Raw genomic sequence first — 17,619 nt, forward strand, 5'->3', positions numbered from 1 at the left:
CGGCGTGCGGGATCATCGTGTTCCGGTTATACGCCGAACCCGCGGACGATCGTCGCCTCCGCAACGGATCCGTTGGAACTTGGCGATGTCGAGGAGGGACGACGACGTCGGAGTTCAACGGGATCGTTACGCGTATACCCTATTATTATTGGTTTCGGGTCGATCGGCGACTGTCGAGCGTTCAAATTCCCACGTCGGTGTCCTGTGAGCCTCGTCGTCGTCGTCGTCGTCGTCGTCGTCTACGTCGTCGATACCCCATGTCCGTTGTCTCGTCGTGTGTCGCACGTCGAGCAATCAGCATACTGCCTGCCTGCCTGCCTGCCTTAGTTACTCGCCGCGGTTGACTCGGAACTCCGTTGGACGTTTGCCAGCCTTCCGATCGCTTCGCTTCACTCCACTTCTACGGGGCTACAACACTTCACTTCGTTTACTCGAGCGACGACACTCGTCACTCGGTCAAGCTTCGAGTTCTCGGTCAGTCACTCGGACACACGAAGAGACACCTCAATCAGCTACGAATAGAGGGAGACGGGGAGAGACGGCGATTCGCTCTACTCGCTTGCCCGCCGACGATCTCTTTCTCTTTCTTCCGCCGCTCGATCTTATTTTTCTTATTATTCTATTTCTTTTGCTTATATTCCAGATGCGGAATTTACTTGACGTTCCCCATCCATTCGCAATTTATCCACGCACGTGCAACTCGACCGACCGACCGACCGACTACTACTCCTTAATTTACGCTAATCACTGTATAGTACGCGCTAATTAACTAGATTTACTATTCCGGATATTACGAAGATCGGAAAACCTGCGCAAAAATAATATCGCTCGTTGAAAAGAAAGAAAGAAAGAAAGAAGGGAAGAAAGAGAAAAAAAACGATATCGAAACAGGTTTTTGACCGCGGACGATTTTCGGGCTTATACCTACGTTTACGATATTCGTATAATACTCTCGAGTCTTGAGGAAGATCCGACGAGGTGTTTCACCGTCTACGTACGTCACACCGATCTCCGTAACCCACACGGATAAACGAAGCAATTTAAAAGCGTTTAAAAAATAATCCTATTATGTTAATTCGTGCACTCTTCAATGGTACGGGTAGGTGGTATGTATATAAAAGATCACGAGCCTTATACACCAACATCGCTTACATAATATATAAAGAAACTAGCGTAACGGGCTTTTTGTCGATATTAAAACGTATCGACGAATCGCGGTTATAAGGATGTGCACCGCAGGTTCGACCGACGGACGAATTTTCGGGTGCCCGACGCCGCGATACGGGCCAAAAAAATATTAATCCCAGGTAGCGATCGACGTCGTAACGTTAATTTCATTGCACTCGTGATTACGAACGGTGTTAAGTGTGCTCTATAAATACGAAACACGCTTCTATACATAATGCATTTACCACGCCCTAAGGGTCCGCGAGACCCTCGCACCAGAACCAAACTACATTATACACGTAACGGCTACGATGTGTAGTAACAATAATGACGACGAAGACGACGATGATGATAATAATAATAATATTAATAACGACGGTTAACACGATTGTTGAGGAACCGATCCGAGTGTCGTCTCTTCGATTCATCGACGACGTCTTCGCCGCAGCGCAGCCGGTCGCTCCGACTTTTATCTCCGCGTAGGTATATTATATGTACGAGACGCGCGCTAAACTGTATCGGATTGACTGTCAGTTGTAATTCGCACGTAAAGATATTTAATACGCTCGTACGGTTATGGTACGTAAATATACATACGCGATGGTATATGTATGTAACACAAGTATGTCGAGCTGCCGTTATATATGTACGGTGGCTTCGGTTGGTAAGGCTAAACCCCATCGGTATAAGACATAGAACATTTATCGGATCGCCTGTCACTTCGACTTCCTTTTCAAGAAATATATCAATGCGCGTTCCGTCTATAATGCGTACGTGAAAATAAAATAATCTGGAAATAACAGCGAGATAATCTGAATGGTAGATAAAATCTCGGCGCATGATCGCGATCGAATTTGTGAGAGAGAAAAAAAAAAAAAAAAAAAGACAACAACCAATTTCGTAGACACACGATCCCGTCATTCGAATCGGAAGCGACCGTATACGTACGCCGCAGCCGCGTTGTTCTTTCGTCCTTATGTTCGAGGGTAATGTAAAAAATGTCGAGTAAAAAGTAAGCGTATTCGACCAGCCTTGCGATCGTAGTGTGCAATAATAAATGATAAAGCGTAGCATGCGTTATCCTCGCGGAGTTCCTCAGAGCTGTGGTAACGCGTGGGCGACGATTGCACGGAGAACGCACACGTGCCTCGTGAACGGGGAGTTCTTAATTGCTTCATTTCTACAACCTAAACCAAACCCACCCTGTCCGTCTTGTACTTGCGAATCGCACACCATCTGCGGCACGCCGGCCTTTTGCTTATATATTCCACTACCTCCGGTGGCGGCGGCGGTGGTTTTGCGATCGCCGCGATGTTCCGGTAGCAGCTATACGTGTCTCATTTTTATTCATTTTCTTTTGGTTGGGTACTTTTTGCTTTTTTTGTCTTTTTGTTTTTTTCTTTTTTTTTTTTCTGTTGCCGCATGTACGGTACAGCGTATACACGACGTGTTATGCGTGTGCACCAGCTGTCACGAGTGAGATCGTGAAACGCGATTATAAACGCGCGCACACCTAGGAGATTTGCAAATCCGTTTCACCGACAAATTGGATCTTGACTTTACAGTTGGTAGTTATGGATTCTTATTCACGTTCTTCCGATTCGTTCGAACGACGATCGTCTGCGTTTTGATCTTGTAAGCCACCGTTACTTTCGGGGTATCGCGAATCTCGTGTGCGGAAAATATTCATTGACTGTACACAACGGGCGTATCTTATAATTGCAAAGCTTATCTAGAGCGTAATATTACGTTCGCTTGTATCTACGGTCACGCTTTTTAAACGCCGATACGTTTTAACGGTATCATACCCGTGTGTCGTTGGATTTGGTCTACCGGTAATTATTCCTGTTCACCTCCGGTAGTTAGCGTCAAAGCGCGCTTCGATTGCTGTGAATAAATCAGGCGAGTGTCGAGCGGGAGCGAGGTAAAAATCTTCGAACAACGGAAACGAAATGGAAGCAATTATAAAAGGACCCTCCCCGTGTAATCCTTGCTCCGTTATCCGGAAGATTTCAGAGCGGGACGGAAGGGTTTAGCAGCCGGTAACAGAAGCGGCGGAGACGGACTAAGAGGGTATATAGGTATTATAAGATCGCAGAAGCGGACGAGGTTTGTTCGGCGCAGCTTTCAGCTTAGCAGCGCGTCGCTGTTGTAAAGCGAGTCGGTTCAGCGAGTGGAGCGAAGAACGTAAGGAACGGGGAGAGCAAGGAGCGGAGAAGAGCAGCGTCAAGGGCCGTCGTAGCCCATAGGAGGAACGAACGGACCATGCGGTTAGCTGCAGCGGCTAACGAACGAGGTCGGCGATATCGCATCTCCGGCGGAATGTACCGGGTTTGCGATCTCGAATCGGATCTCACATTAGCATTTTCTCCCCCAGGGGTCGTCGGCTGATGCCGTCGTTCAACGCGTTCAACGCGCCTATGGTGCGACCGGGCAACGGGCAACGACGACCGATACGCCGTGGTACGTGGTACGTACGTACGTACGTACCTTTATTCCGTACGTCGTCCGACGTCCCGCTAAAGTCCTCGCTTCACCTCGATTCGTCTAATCGATTTCAACGCATCTAATCGCCCCTCGAACTGCACAGCTCAACTCGGAGGACCCTGCCAGATGCACGCCGATGTTCCCGACGTTGACAATTACCGGGGCAAAACCCTTTCGGAAGACAGAAAAAAATCGACGCGATCGATTCGATCTACAAATGCGATATAGAATCTATGGCGTGCGAGAAAAAAAACTTCCCTCAACTCCGTCGTTATCCCGATTTGAGATTTTTAAAGCTCTAAAAAAAAAATCACACTTTCCTGGAGGTCTACCTTTTTTTTTATCGTCGGAACTTCGCGTTCGCTTCCGGTGATTCGACGATTGACCTTTGATCTATTCGATTGGGAGCGGATCATGATATGTTGCGTGGATTTTTTTGGGTCATTCTTCCGGAACGTTTCAAAAGATAGCTCGTAATAATCTGGGAGTTAACTCCTATCGATCCCGTCCATTGCTCGGGATGGTCAATATACCCTCGGAATGTGCCTCATCATTTCGGTTAATAAGTGTTCGTTTGTTACTATACACATGTACGATATAAAGATATTTTCTCTTTTTAATTTTATTATCGATTAGCCGTCGATTTCTCGACGTACACAACACACCGTGCATCCGTCACACGTGCTACCAACTGCGCCGTTGTGCTTCGATTAATCGAACGAATTTAAACGCTAGTAAAATTCATTTCCCCGAATGGGAAGAATTATTCTCTCCGTTAGATTTTCTAGCTACTTCTCCTTCGGTCCTTACCTCGACTTTTTCAAAGCCTCAAGGCCTCGCGTACGACGCGATCTGGTTCGCTCCTCCGGAATGAACGCATCACTCGGTAAGTGCTCGGAGGTTCTCCCATCGTAATTACGGAACCATTAATTAGTATCCGCTCGATTTGGAGCCGAGTGAGATCAAAACTCTGCTTATAGTATTAGCTGGATAAGTATATCTGGTATACACACCGTAAGATCGCCCCCTAAATAAATAATTTCATGTTACGGTGCCGCGGTGTTTACTCTATTGGGACGTACCGGGAATCAATTAGCTTCGAAGGTATACAGACTTTACCTATTTCGGTCGATACTGGATCGGGAAGAAATCCGACCGCGCGCCGTGGAAAAAAATAAAAACTGAGAGAGCGAAATAGAAAAGATAAAAAAGAAGAAGAAATTAATCAATAACTAGCGTCGGTCGGGTTTTAAATAGAACCACCTAATAGCAGGCGATGGATATAATACAATAATCCAAAGGTCCGAAACGTGATTCTTTGGTATAGCTACTTCTACATGTTATACTCGTACCGTTCTACAATGCGTTGGTAGTGGGTAGAATGACCGCACCGTACAGTCAATCGTAGACAGCATTCTTTTGTCTGGGTTCGAAACACATCCGAAACGTTCAAAGACATGCCTCCGGTTTCGGGGCACAGCGTTCCTTCCCGGTTGAATTGACAGTTTGATTAATTGTTGCACGCGGCGCCGCCTACCTTTCCGTTGACATTTCAATCAGCCGAATAAATATTGAACGAACCATAGTTTTTCATTTACCTCGCTGTCCGGGCAATCGAGGTCTCCGCGACGCGCGAACGTCCGACGACGACGGTACGAGTGAACCCTTTTTTCTCTCTCTCTCTCTCTCTGAAAAGTTACGGGTCTCAAGATTTTCACGGTTTAAAGTTGAAGAAAAAAGAAAAAAGAAGTTTTTCACGCGACGTAACCGAGTGGAAGAAACAACTCTCGACCTCGGTCGGCGAGCCGAATTCGTCTCGCGATTATCGAGGGGAGAAAAAGTTGCAAGGTCGAATTTCGAGAACAAGAGCTCCCGAATCATCGTTATTATCCTCGAGTATTCGCGGTGCAGGGGAGAACGGTCACTTTCACGGAGCGTGCGGTCCCCGTACACGTGGTCTTGAATATTTTCAGACAAAACTTTCACCGCGCTCGTTCAAGTGATAAATATATATGTGTGTATTAAGAGTAGATGATATCTCCTACACCATTGGGATGGAACGTCGGACTGATGGCTGACCTAACAACCGAACAGCCCCCGCATCGGAATATTGTCTCATTGCACCGATAGGATGAACGAGAAAGAAGTTCTTCGTTCGGTCCCCTCCACGGTTGACCTTAGCTCGTGATTTTTTACGGTCGCGATGCGACTCGTGAAGCAACTGTGAATTATCCGTCACTCGCCCGTTTTTTTTTTCCTTTTTTTTTTTTTTACTCAGTTTCTGTTTCTAGAAAAAAGAAAATAACATTTTAATATCCCAAATTTTGACGCTTACCGCGAGGTTCTGGAATGAAAAACTTTTTTCGACACCAGTTCAGATCTGATTTATCGCTGCTTCCCTCCTCATCGCGGGAGCTGCGAGAGAGCTAGGCGGGTCTCCGGAGTTTATTGATGATCGTCCGTATTTGGTAGAGTTTTTGACTCTAAATATGCCCGTACGCCCCGGAACCCGGGACCCGGGACCCGGTACCGGTACACGGAGAAAGAAAAAAGGGTAAAGGAAAAAAAAAAAAAAAAGGTAAAAGTCGAAAGCTCCGAGCTCCGGTTACCGCCGAGGTAATGGATGGACGTCGTTTCTAGGAACGGCGTTAATTCTATTAACGCGATAAATTTTATAATTCAAATTTATTCATCGTCTTTCATTTCACAGCACGCTTCTTCCGTACACCGATTACTCTTATTCCATAATTTGAGAATCATACGAAGACCCGTAATTCTCGTTGCTTTTTTTCTGTTTTTTTTTTAAGATTTCCGAACGAATGACCGAGTCGAGCGAAAACTGACGTCGAATTTAATATCGTTATGCAATAAAATATGCGATAAAATGATAGAATGACCAAAAAAAAAAAAGAGAAAATTTCTTCAACAAATAATAAAGGACAGTCGAAATGTTACTCGGTTGTAATTCGATGCAGTGTCGAGTGCTCCGTCACGGGTTGACATTTCCCGCCTCCTGCGGGAGGAGACGTGTCATCCTTTGTAGACGCAACTACATATAATTCAGTCGGTTACGTTGGACCGTTGTAAAGTCGTGGCGCGAGTGTAACCGTACGTTAGAAACGACGACTTGGTGCTCGTTTCATCTGGTACGGGCAGACCGCGACTCTGACATTATCATACGTTCCAGTCATCCCCGCAGCGTTTTGATACGTACGCCGAAAAAAAGAAACTGTACAACTTGGTATATATGTATACACATACACGTACCTACGCCTGGATTACCATCGAAGTCGATTCGTCGACTTTTTCCGCTAGGTTCCGTTCGTGTGTGAAATTTAGCGATGAAAGATTATGCGAAAGTTACGAAAGGGAGGCTTTTTTTACGGGTGAAATTAATTCAACGCCGCACGAGTTTTATCATTTGCGGCGGTCTTGCCTCGCTCGCGTGGTAATTGTTCCCCGAGCAAAAGGTCGCGGAATTTATAAGTTGGCGCCGAATGCGATCGAACAACTGGTTTTAAAGACAGCGGTAGCTGATAGGAATATTAATTGTACGCTTCGACTCTTACATGCGTCGTTGGTTGGCTACGGTAGTAAAAATTTTCAAGCTAATAACTGTCTGGATTATAAAATGCGATAAACGCGCGTACACGTTGATCAAGTGACGGATGAGATCTGTTCCAAGCGTACGTTATAATTGTATACAACAGTCGCGGTGTTGGAGAGAGAAAAAGAGAAGAAAGAAAGAAAAAAACAAAAAGGAACAAGTAAAACAAAAAAAAATAAAAAATAAAAATAAAAAAAACGAGATTTATGAATAATTTCTATGCAGTTACAACGTTCGGTTGCGTGTGAATATATGCAACCCTGTTCACGGTTATAATATGGCAATTATGCCGATAACCTCTGGGCTACCTGCAGCAATCGCAGTAATTTCTTTCTTTATAAACGTCACGCATTCGTTGTTGGTTTAACAAATCACCTCGTACACCTCAGTCCTATTTGTTCAACTTCGGTATCGGTGACAAGCGTGACGCATGCCGTTACCAATACTTTCGATTCTAAAGGTGAACGCGTTCCGAGCGAACTCGTTGCGGCAGAGTTCGAAAATTTTATGATTTGCACCACCGCTTACCCTCCCCCAATGAAAAAATATCGATCCGCGAGAACGAGGAAAAATGGAGAAAAAGAAAGAAATTACGTTTAAGCTCCTCCGGATGTTTTTCCTTTCCCCCCTCCCCCTCTCTCATAGAGATTCACGGTTGTTAATAGTTAACCACGACGAGGATGTTTTTACCGCAAAGTTATGCGACCCCTGACACTTTTCTTACCCGTTCGGACAATACCTGACTACAGCTATACAGTGGTTTCGTTTTATTTTATACGGGAATCTTTTATACGCCAACAAGACCGTGGGCTAATGCAAATTTACCAGGTAATACCTGATCGTTATATCCGGTTCACAAATTTTATAATCGCGATTCCGATGTCGCGAATTTAGAAACGGAACGAGCAAAAAAAAAAAAAAGTTTCTGGATTCCTCCTAAACGGCAGTATTGAAGTTTTTGTATTTTCTTATCGAGCGTAACGCGAGGAGGATCCTTACGGGTTAATCGTGAATGTGAGAAAACAGGGGAGATCGGCATCTGAAATGCAAACTGACATTGGTAGAGAAGTGTTGTACGTATAATACGCACATACATACACACATCGTATGTATAGGCGCGGAGTCGATTTCAGACGAGTCAGACCAAAGTAACTTAACTTACAGGTTGAATAAACGCAATCAGAAATTCACGGCAGCTGCTAAGATATACTATATGCATTCGCTACTCCGCACGGAATCCCTTCGGAACATCCACCGCAGTGATTCTCAGTTTATCGATCGGTCGATACCGAAAAAATTGATCACGTGGAATCCGAGAGGACACGCTCGACTCAATTCCGGAAACATTTTCCATCCCCCCCCCCCCCCCCCCCCCCCCCCAACGATTTTCCGATTCTGTTATCTTTTACCTGATGAAAAATTGCGGGGGGATCCTGTCGCAACGGATGAAAAAATCCGAAGAACTAGCGAGTAAATAATATCCTCCGGAATTCAATAAACGAATAAAATAAATTACATCGCAACGGCAACGTACTCGCGTCGGTCCCGCGTCATCGGTAATACGTAATTCTAATATGGAAAGTAAATCCATTTCGTATGGTTTTGCTGGCGAGTGTGGCTACGATATACCCCGGTGTGTAATAACTTTTGAATGTGTGGTGGAAGGGATTAATTATAATCCGTAGACACTTGTAATTACAAATGCTAGCCACTGCACGGGGAGCAACAGGAGCGTCAGAAGCAGAAGCGGCAGCGGCAGCGGCAGCGGCAGCAGCAGCAGCACCCGTCGTACAGTATAGTTGAGTTCGTAAGGCCGTTTGGTTGCAATGAGACGACGCGAGGTGACTTTGAGACTTCAAGACCTCGCGGAGGATATAGGATGCGTAGGCACCGCGCTCTCGCCGTTGCTCCCGCTTCTGCTGGTTTCTCCGCAGTGAGGAATTGCGTGTAATTGGTGGGGCGAGTTCGCCATATATCTCGCCGGTACGCTGCGTCCTTTTTCCTCCCTATCGCCATAAGAATTATACATATATATATATATATATATATTTTCCGCCGTAGGTTTCTGCGACGCAAACTGTCTGACGTACGTACGTACGGGTAGCTTGAGGTAGGTAGATGTAAGTACCCCGCGCGTACGGGAGAATAATACCCTCATAGATTTCCCTCGGGGTATCGCTATTTGCCGACTAATAAGCTTTCCAGGCAACGACTTTGCATTGTAATAACAAAATTACAGGCACACGTCCGACTTTAAACATTTTTTTAACAATCGTACAACCACCGTCCATTTTTCATAATCCGAAACGCGATACTTACTTACTTACTTCGATACGTTAGCTTCGACATTTTTTTTAAGAATTTCATACCTAACAGGTCCACGTGCGTTGCACGATGGTTGTTTCCTTGGCTGGAAAAAATCGAAGGAAAAAGGAATGAAAAAAACAAATCCGGGATTCGTAGCCAACGGGATAGACCGCGGACATCAGTCAGTCTCGAACGCCCACGCGTCATATAAGTCGGATAGCGGACAGGAGGGAGTTGAGAGACCACTACTACTGCTACTCGCTGGTATAGGAAAGCGGACCGGTAGAACCGAGAACGTATTTCCAGCGGGACCTCCAGAGTTGGAGCGAAAGAAGCTATCCTCCCGTACCGTACGCTTACTTGGATTACACGTTCAACGGTGGAACACAATGCGGTATCAGATCGAGAGGGGAAAATTTTTACCACCCGATGCAATTTAACCGACTCAATTGGTTCGTGTTCGCTAAGATTTTACGCTTGAGCTTTGATATAAACGCGACTATGTATAAGAGCTGACGTTACCTCTGCTGCTGGGCATACCGCAGCTGGAAGACGGATCGAGGTTTTATACTCTCCTCATGAGACCATAAGTCATGGTGTACGTATCGACGCGATACGCTGTACCGAGTTTGATAATTCGACGGACCCCGCGGAATATCTCGGTAATTGGTCAATCGACGATCGTTGGAAACCGTGTGTGTGTCTCGAGGTGGCGGTGCGGCGATAATCTTATCGGACGAAATATACCGTGGGTGGGACGAAATGAAAAACGTAAAAGAACTCGAGCATTTTCGAGATCGAATTAATCGAAAGAGAGTCGGCGAACCGGCTGGAAAATGATTTTCCCTCTCGGCTGTCGCCCGGGTTTCGACGACGGACGGGGACGTTTTTTCGGGCGAAAGTTTTCGCGAACGGATATCGTTATCGGTGGAAGGTAGAAAAAATCGCCGTTCTTTCGCGGACGAGTGTATACGAACTCGTTATAGCTGTAGGGATCCACCGAGCCCCTCGTTAAGAACCTTAACGACCCTAATGACGCAATTAGCGAAGAATTTGGCCTCGGATAAAACGAAATGTGTTCGAGGATGCTTCCTCATTCCTTATTCGATCCTAGAATCCTTTTCTCTAAAGGCGTTCTTACGGAGGACGCGGCGACTACTCCTCGCCCTCCGCGTGTGTTTTCTGCGGCATTCTGTTTCGAACGCGGTGCCTTGTTCCACTACCGCAACTCGCATGCGAATCGAACATTACCGACCCGCTATTAATTGCCTTTGTGCCATACGCTCGCTCCGACACCTGCGATTCTCCCTTGTCCCGTGGTACTCCGTTCCTCTCCCTCCCCCTCCCCCTCGCTCACTCTCTCTCTCTCTCTCTATCTTCCTCCTCACACCTACGTAACGTCATGCGACAATTACCTCGATATTTGCATACCTTTCTTTGATCCGCAATAACCCAGAATCGGAAAATAAAGAAGAAGTGAGAGAAGAAGAAGAGAAAAGAAAAAAAAAAAAAAAAAAACAGGATTATTCCAGGATAATTTACATCAGGTTGGAGGGTATCGCCGATTTCACCGGTAGATATGAGGGGAGCGAAAACCTCGCCGCGTACGGGTGATTCATCTTTTTCTCTCTGACTAAAAGATCGCGACAGAAGACCCTCCGCAATCTTATGTACGGCATATACCGTATACACGTCGTATGGACAAGATTCATTTACAGAAAGTTCTAAACTACAGTTTAAATCCGCACGCTACACAGTCGTCGTATTATATACGTTAGTCGGTGTATAGGGTCGAGTGTGTCGAGCTGTGTTTTATTGCTCGGTATCGAATTTGATTTTTAAGAGATGCTGCAGCTGCCGGCACAGTCAGCGGCGGAAAAAGAAGAAGAATAAGAAAAGAAAGAAAAAGAAAAAAACAAAAAAACAAACAAAATGACAGAAGTAAACCTAGGAGTAAGTAACTCTGCATACCTATAAGGCAGTGCCGATGTACGGGGAAGAAGAGGAAGAGAGGAAGGAAAGAAGGAAAGAAAGAAAGGTGCGAAGGAAGCGGTAGCAGAGCGACGCGGAGGTATAAGGTCGAGCAGGGTTCGTGCGAGGGTGTTCGGATCGTGTCAATGATAGAGTGAATTTACGGCAGTCACCTCGCGAATCCATTTGTTCCATCTGCATCTGCTTAGCACGCTAATGTTGGCCTCGCCACACTCCATTTCGCTGAAGAATCATTTTTTTTACCCCTCACCTACCCCCCCCCGTTCCTCCTCTCAGTTTCACCGAACAAAGAAGGAGACGAGGAGGACGCGAGGCGCGAAAATCGGCGATCGGCGACGTCCTCCCTAAAAATTTTTCGACGGGTCGGATCCGAGGCGGTCGAACGTTCGCACGGTAAAAAAAAACGGAGCTGATCCACGCACGTCGTACGCATCCCGATGGTTCGAAGGGGGTAGGGGGGGAGGGATTTTCTATTTGTCGTATAAATGCGGCAAGTGAACCGGCGGTGAACGCGAGTTGATTTACGGTAGGTGCCCCGAGGTGGTTGAGCGCGAAGAAACCACGCACGGTCTTGTTATCGGCGTACGCGTCCTCGCAACTTTATTAGCGGCTGCAAAGGCGGTGCCCGGTGCAGCCCGTTGATGGAGCACTTCCTACGATCCCTACGGCCTACGGAGCGTCTGAGGATTTCTCGACTCCTCGTCTCCTACGGGCGGGGGGGGGGGGGGAGGGAAACAAAGTTGGACGAACTTAGTTTCCGACTAGTTGTAAAGTTTACGCCGTACCGCCGCTCGCCCGTTCCGAGGGACATCGAAGACCTCGCGCTGGACTTTTCGAACGTGCGCGAAGGATCGCGCGCACAACAACGTGGAATATAGCCGTGTTGTTAACATTAGTTCGATGTCGCTACGGTGGTCCGGTGAAGGTGCCGAGATAACTCGTTCGGTTCGGACCGAGACAACCCGGCGTTCGTTAAGAATGATAAGGAAACCGATTCGATAGTTCGTTTTATTTTCAAAGTAGGTGTATATGACGGGACATATATTTCCTCGCCGGGGATCCGATGGGTTCGGCTACCGGAAATGGTCGAAGTCGATCGTTTCGATTTTGTCCGGTGATTTCTCGCCCCATAAAACATGGTCGGAGGGGTAACGTGAGCGTGTTAAGGCGTCGGTCTTATCTGCGCCCGTTGCTCGGTGGTTTTTTCTTTTTTTTTTCCTCTCTCACCTCTTCTCTTTGCAATCTTTCCGATACCTTTATTTTTTTTTTTTATTTTTTTTTTTTCGTTTTTTTTTTTCTTGTCACCCAGCTTCAAACATTCCTCGTCGATATTGTACGAGACGCGAGTCGCGAGTCGCTATTTTCACGGCGTCGTTTTAAAACATTGTCTTATCTCCTCTAACCGCACGCACCGAGAATCGCGGCGACACGTTGTCCAAGTTATGGCTCATTCTGGCTAGACTAAGTTTCTTTTCCGGGGCAAAGGACATACCTGCCCTCGCGTTAACGGTCGTGTACGACGAGATACGAAAGCAACTTGAGATATTCCGGTTAATACGAATTCTCCTAAGAAAACCAAGGTTGTATCCCAAGGCTTTCTCGAGCAGCGGGTACTTGTCGCGAAGATTTTCTGAATCTATAATTAGTAAGAAACGCTCGCTGAGTTCGATTTAGCGAGAAGCTTTAACCGCTCGCGTATACGTATATTTATTTTACTTTTACCTGTCAGCGGGCGCGCTCGGTTTAAATTATTCGCTCGTATTGCGTAAGCGATAGGCGGGGGTTAATTTATTAATATTAATCTAAGGCTTCCCCGAGGGTCCGAGAAACGTGGAACGCTTACACACGTGCTTACTTCACCCATATAATAACGTGTGGCTTTCGCGTACCGAGCGCATGCGATAACGCAATAATTTAACCAAAGTACACCATTTATTCGTTGAGAAAATAATCGAAACGTCGCTAAACACGACGTACCGTCCCGGTGGAAACACGCGGAGCGCGTCCTCTCGCCTCCTCGCCGACGACTTTAACGGTCAATTTTCACGTGCGGTGCGACGCGACGCGAGGTGGTCGCTATGCGGCTGACCGACTTCCCCGGAGAGGAGCGATAAAAATTTCAACGAACGGAGCAGGAGGTTACTGAGATCGGTGAGTGAGATCGAATCGGAGGCCCCGACGATAACGAACGATCTTTGTGCGGAGGAACGAATCCCTTCAAAGTCCCTACGCGCGACATGAAAAGAACGTGGGCCGCGTCGAGCACGCGGACCCGTGCGAGCCCCGTACGCGAAGGAGGAACTCGTGCGTGTGTCTCACGCACGCACGCACGCACGCACGTCCACGTCGTCGTCGTCGTCGTCGTCTTCAGTTAGCGGCCGGGCATCGCTAAGACTGACCAACAACGGAGAGGCCGGCGCACGCAGGGCCCTTTCACGTGGGGGGCACATCTGTGCCAGCGGCACGAACGACAGCGTGTTCGCAGACCCCGCCCGTCGCGAGGCGGTCGGTCACGACTCGCGGGGCCCAACCTGATAGCTGCCGGTACACCATAGAGTACGAGAACCCCTCGGGGAAGTATTGACCGCGGCTTCGTCGACGTATCCCCTTCGAAATATGGACGATACCATCGAGACCGCGGACCAGGTGGCAAACGACGAGATATTATTTAAAAGCGGCTACTACGGGGTCAGGTTCTTGCCCCTGTGTGGTGTCGGGCGAACCGTGTTGTTGTTACTATACATATACAATACACGTGCGGCTATAGCCCGCTCCGCACTTTCCAGGTGATGTGCAGGAGGAATGGGTTGTGCTGTACATACGAATTTCTTATTTATTCTCTCCTTCTTATTTTCCCTCGTATTTTTTTTTTTTTTTCGTTTTTTTGTTTCTTCTCTCTATCTTTCGAGGGTAGGTATGTGTACGCACGTTGGTTCGCAGCGGTAGCTTGAATTTTATAATATACTTTGCGGTCAGTCCGGGATTCGCTATCGCAAGTTCAGCAGCGGCAGCGGCAGCGGCGGCGGCGGCGGTGTTGGTTTTATACCGCGATCGGTAGGAAAGAAGGGATCGTGACCTCCGAAGAGCTCTTCCAGCTCGCGGAGTACCTCTACTCTAACTTCGTTCGGTGCGGTGATCGTTCGGTTTACTATACAAGGGAGTTGACTCGACCCTTTATACAACAACCATTTGTCCAACGGTCAATGGTGCCTCGGCTATTAAGAACTTTTTGAAAGACGTTAAGCTACCCGCTGACCGTACGGACTAAAAGAGGACTAATTATTGTAATTAAAAGCCTCGAGGGGCGGCGATCGTATAAGAAAGGTCACGTGGGCGCGGACTTGGCCCGAAGACAGCTACCAGAAATGATGATTTCCCCTTGGCTTGTTGTATATCTATACCGTAGCTCGCGTCGGTATTATTACGAAATCGGTGTAACCGATTTGATCGGATTGAAATACCGCCTCGGGTTTCAAACGGTGGTTTGATTCCGGTGGTCGAAATCGACTCGAGAAATAAACGATAAATATCACAAGGGGATCGGAGGTGGCCCCGACTTTTGAACGACCGCAAAACGAGATTGAAATTTAACCCGAATTCGCGTCAAAATTTTCAAAAACTCATCTCGGCTCAAAAAACTATTTGAATAATTCGTTTTTTTTTTTCTCGTAACATAGTATGTCAAAAATTTACATCGCTGAATTTTTCGTCGATAAACTTCATCTGGCGGATCAGATCATCAGGGACGCGGGAGATAATTTGGAATTTCTGATCAGAGCGGACGTCGCCGATTTTCCAACCCTTGAAATCAAAAGGCAGAATCTCACCTCCGCTAAATCGGATCGTCCGAAAAATTCATCCCGCTCAGAGTTCAAGGCTGGACAGGCGGTCCACTTCACTCTAACGCCGGAAAAATTCGTCGAAAAACTACAGAAGCACATCATCCTCTCGATAAAAATATTCCGTCGCGGCGATTCCATTCCCGTTTGTCTCGCGGAACTTCCGTTGTCCGGATGTCTGTGCGACAAGGTGAATATCGGTGTTGAAAAAAGAGAGAAAAAATAAAAAAAAAAATAAAAAAAATTCAGTTTGCAAAAAAGCGCATATTCTACCATCGGCGTATGTCTGTTCCAGGCTCAGCTGAAACCTTTCGTCTTCGGCGGTGCGATCGGTCTGGTCGATGTCGGCGGTAATCCGTCGGGTGAAATAAGCGTAACTTTACGAATAACTTGTTACGGAAGATTCGTACTCACGAGTTACCTTCTGGACGAGGCGTGTTTCCTCTTCAAAAACGACCCCGACGGTGCGGAGTTCAGGGTGTCGAACCTGTCGGCTGATTCGCCGCCAAACGAGGAGCCACGGGTCGCCGGAAGATGCGATCTCGAAAAAGATGACGCCAATAAAGTGTCGCCGGAAATGAAAGACGTGCTCACGGGTCTACCTTGGGAAGATTTCATGCGTGATATCGGCGGAATTTCCCCAGGGGCGGTAAAACTTTCAGCCGGAAAACCGCCCCCCAAGCAACGTCGGGCACCTCCGAGTCCGGCGGCGGTTGCGGATCACGCGGTGGCGCCATCGGAGACGTTGAAAAAGAAGAAAATGAGCAAAGCGAAGATGAAGAAAAAAAAGAAAAAATAGTCAAGAGACGAGATCCGCGCACGGTTTAACCCGAGTTAATGATGGCGGAAATAATAATAAGAAAAAAAGAAAAAAAAAAAAGAAAAACAGAAAGAAAAGAAAAACTGAAATAAAACGAAATAAGACGAAAAAATAAAGAATTTATACTCGATACTCATCATCGATCGCGAGTCTCCTTTTACTCGCACTCCGGAGTTTCAGTTGATCTTTTTAATTTCCTATCTCTCTCTCTCTCTCCCTATCCCCGTCGCCGTAACCACACCGAGGTCGTGTCCTACGAAGACAAATCTCCCGGGTTCGCGAACAGGTTTACGCGTTTACGTAAACCCGACGCGATTCGAGATCTTCCCCGAGCGATTCCCCGCGATCCACGTTCACCACTCCAACTTTTACTCCAAAGTGTAATAAGTGGGGTGTCCAGGTTTTATCCGTACACGCGTACACAGGTGGTTGTACGGTATACAGGCGCACACGATTCTTTACCACCGAGTGAATCAATTCCCTGTATAAATCATAAACTCCGCGTATACCGATATCAGGCCCCGATAAAACTTCAGACCTCTTTTTACCCTGTCATATCCGTCGCGTGAGAACATGACTATAAGCTGTAGGTAAAGACGCGGATGTTCGTCGCCGCTGCGCCCATGGTACGTACCTACGTACGTACGTACGTACGGAGTCTCTCGATTATAATAATCTTTTCAACCCTTCAATTTTGTCGGAAAACTTTACCGCTCGCCTACTACCTCGTTGGAGGGGGAAAAAGAAAAGGGAATGATGATTCAGGGATCGCGGTATTAGCGAGATTCGGATCTTGAATTAATCCAACAATTATATATTATCGGAGCTCCTTATCATTAAGAATATTTATTGGTCGGGGCGATGGACGGTAGCCCTCCGCACCGGTGTGCATACCCATAGCCGACGGTTCGAAACTCACTATACGTTTCCGTGATAATAACGGTACATATAGGTATAATAATATACATGTGCCAATATTGTAGTTATCGCGGGTATAATTTCACGGAGGAGGTATATTAGACCATTACCTTATACCGTAGGGATATCCAGCGCTGAGAGATAAACCGGCGCAAGAAATAATTGTTGGGAATATTGAGCGAATGGGGTACGTAGCCTACAAACAGCTTATAGCATGTACACCCAATATTTAAAGCAGCGGCAGCGACGGGATAGCTTTCCAGGGTAAACGGGGGTCGGATATTATTACTTAGAAACGTATAGAACCACGCGAAAGCCATTAAGCTTTTTAGTCGAATAATTACAATAATGCCGGACAGACTTCAGCGAGACAGCGGCCGAGGCCGCAGCGGAAACGGGGCCCGCTCATAGAATTCTCTAGTGATAATAAAAGCGGGTATACCTCAAACGATTTCACGCAACTCTATAGCGTTTTATCAGTT

The 17,619-nt window shown here is 46.8% G+C and overlaps 1 protein-coding gene across 1 annotated transcript; it reads left to right on the plus strand.

The window, feature by feature from the left end:
• Nucleotides 1-15,056: 15,056 nt before the first annotated feature.
• Nucleotides 15,057-16,457, plus strand: LOC105687687. The gene is made up of 2 exons (XM_012403512.3): nt 15,057-15,589; nt 15,695-16,457. The coding sequence occupies exons 1-2, from the start codon at nt 15,239-15,241 to the stop codon at nt 16,196-16,198; spliced, it is 855 nt and encodes a 284-aa protein (XP_012258935.2). The 5' UTR covers nt 15,057-15,238; the 3' UTR covers nt 16,199-16,457.
• Nucleotides 16,458-17,619: the final 1,162 nt, after the last annotated feature.

Source organism: Athalia rosae, chromosome 3, assembly GCF_917208135.1.
Source record: "Athalia rosae chromosome 3, iyAthRosa1.1, whole genome shotgun sequence".
Classification (NCBI taxonomy): Eukaryota; Metazoa; Arthropoda; class Insecta; order Hymenoptera; family Athaliidae; genus Athalia; species Athalia rosae.

Excerpts from the sequence above, each read along its gene's own strand:
- LOC105687687 (XM_012403512.3), top strand. The coding sequence starts at position 15,239 with ATGTCAAAAATTTACATCGCTGAATTTTTCGTCGATAAACTTCATCTG. Across the intron at positions 15,590-15,694 it reads CCGGATGTCTGTGCGACAAG|GCTCAGCTGAAACCTTTCGT; the intron begins GTGAATATCGGT and ends TGTCTGTTCCAG.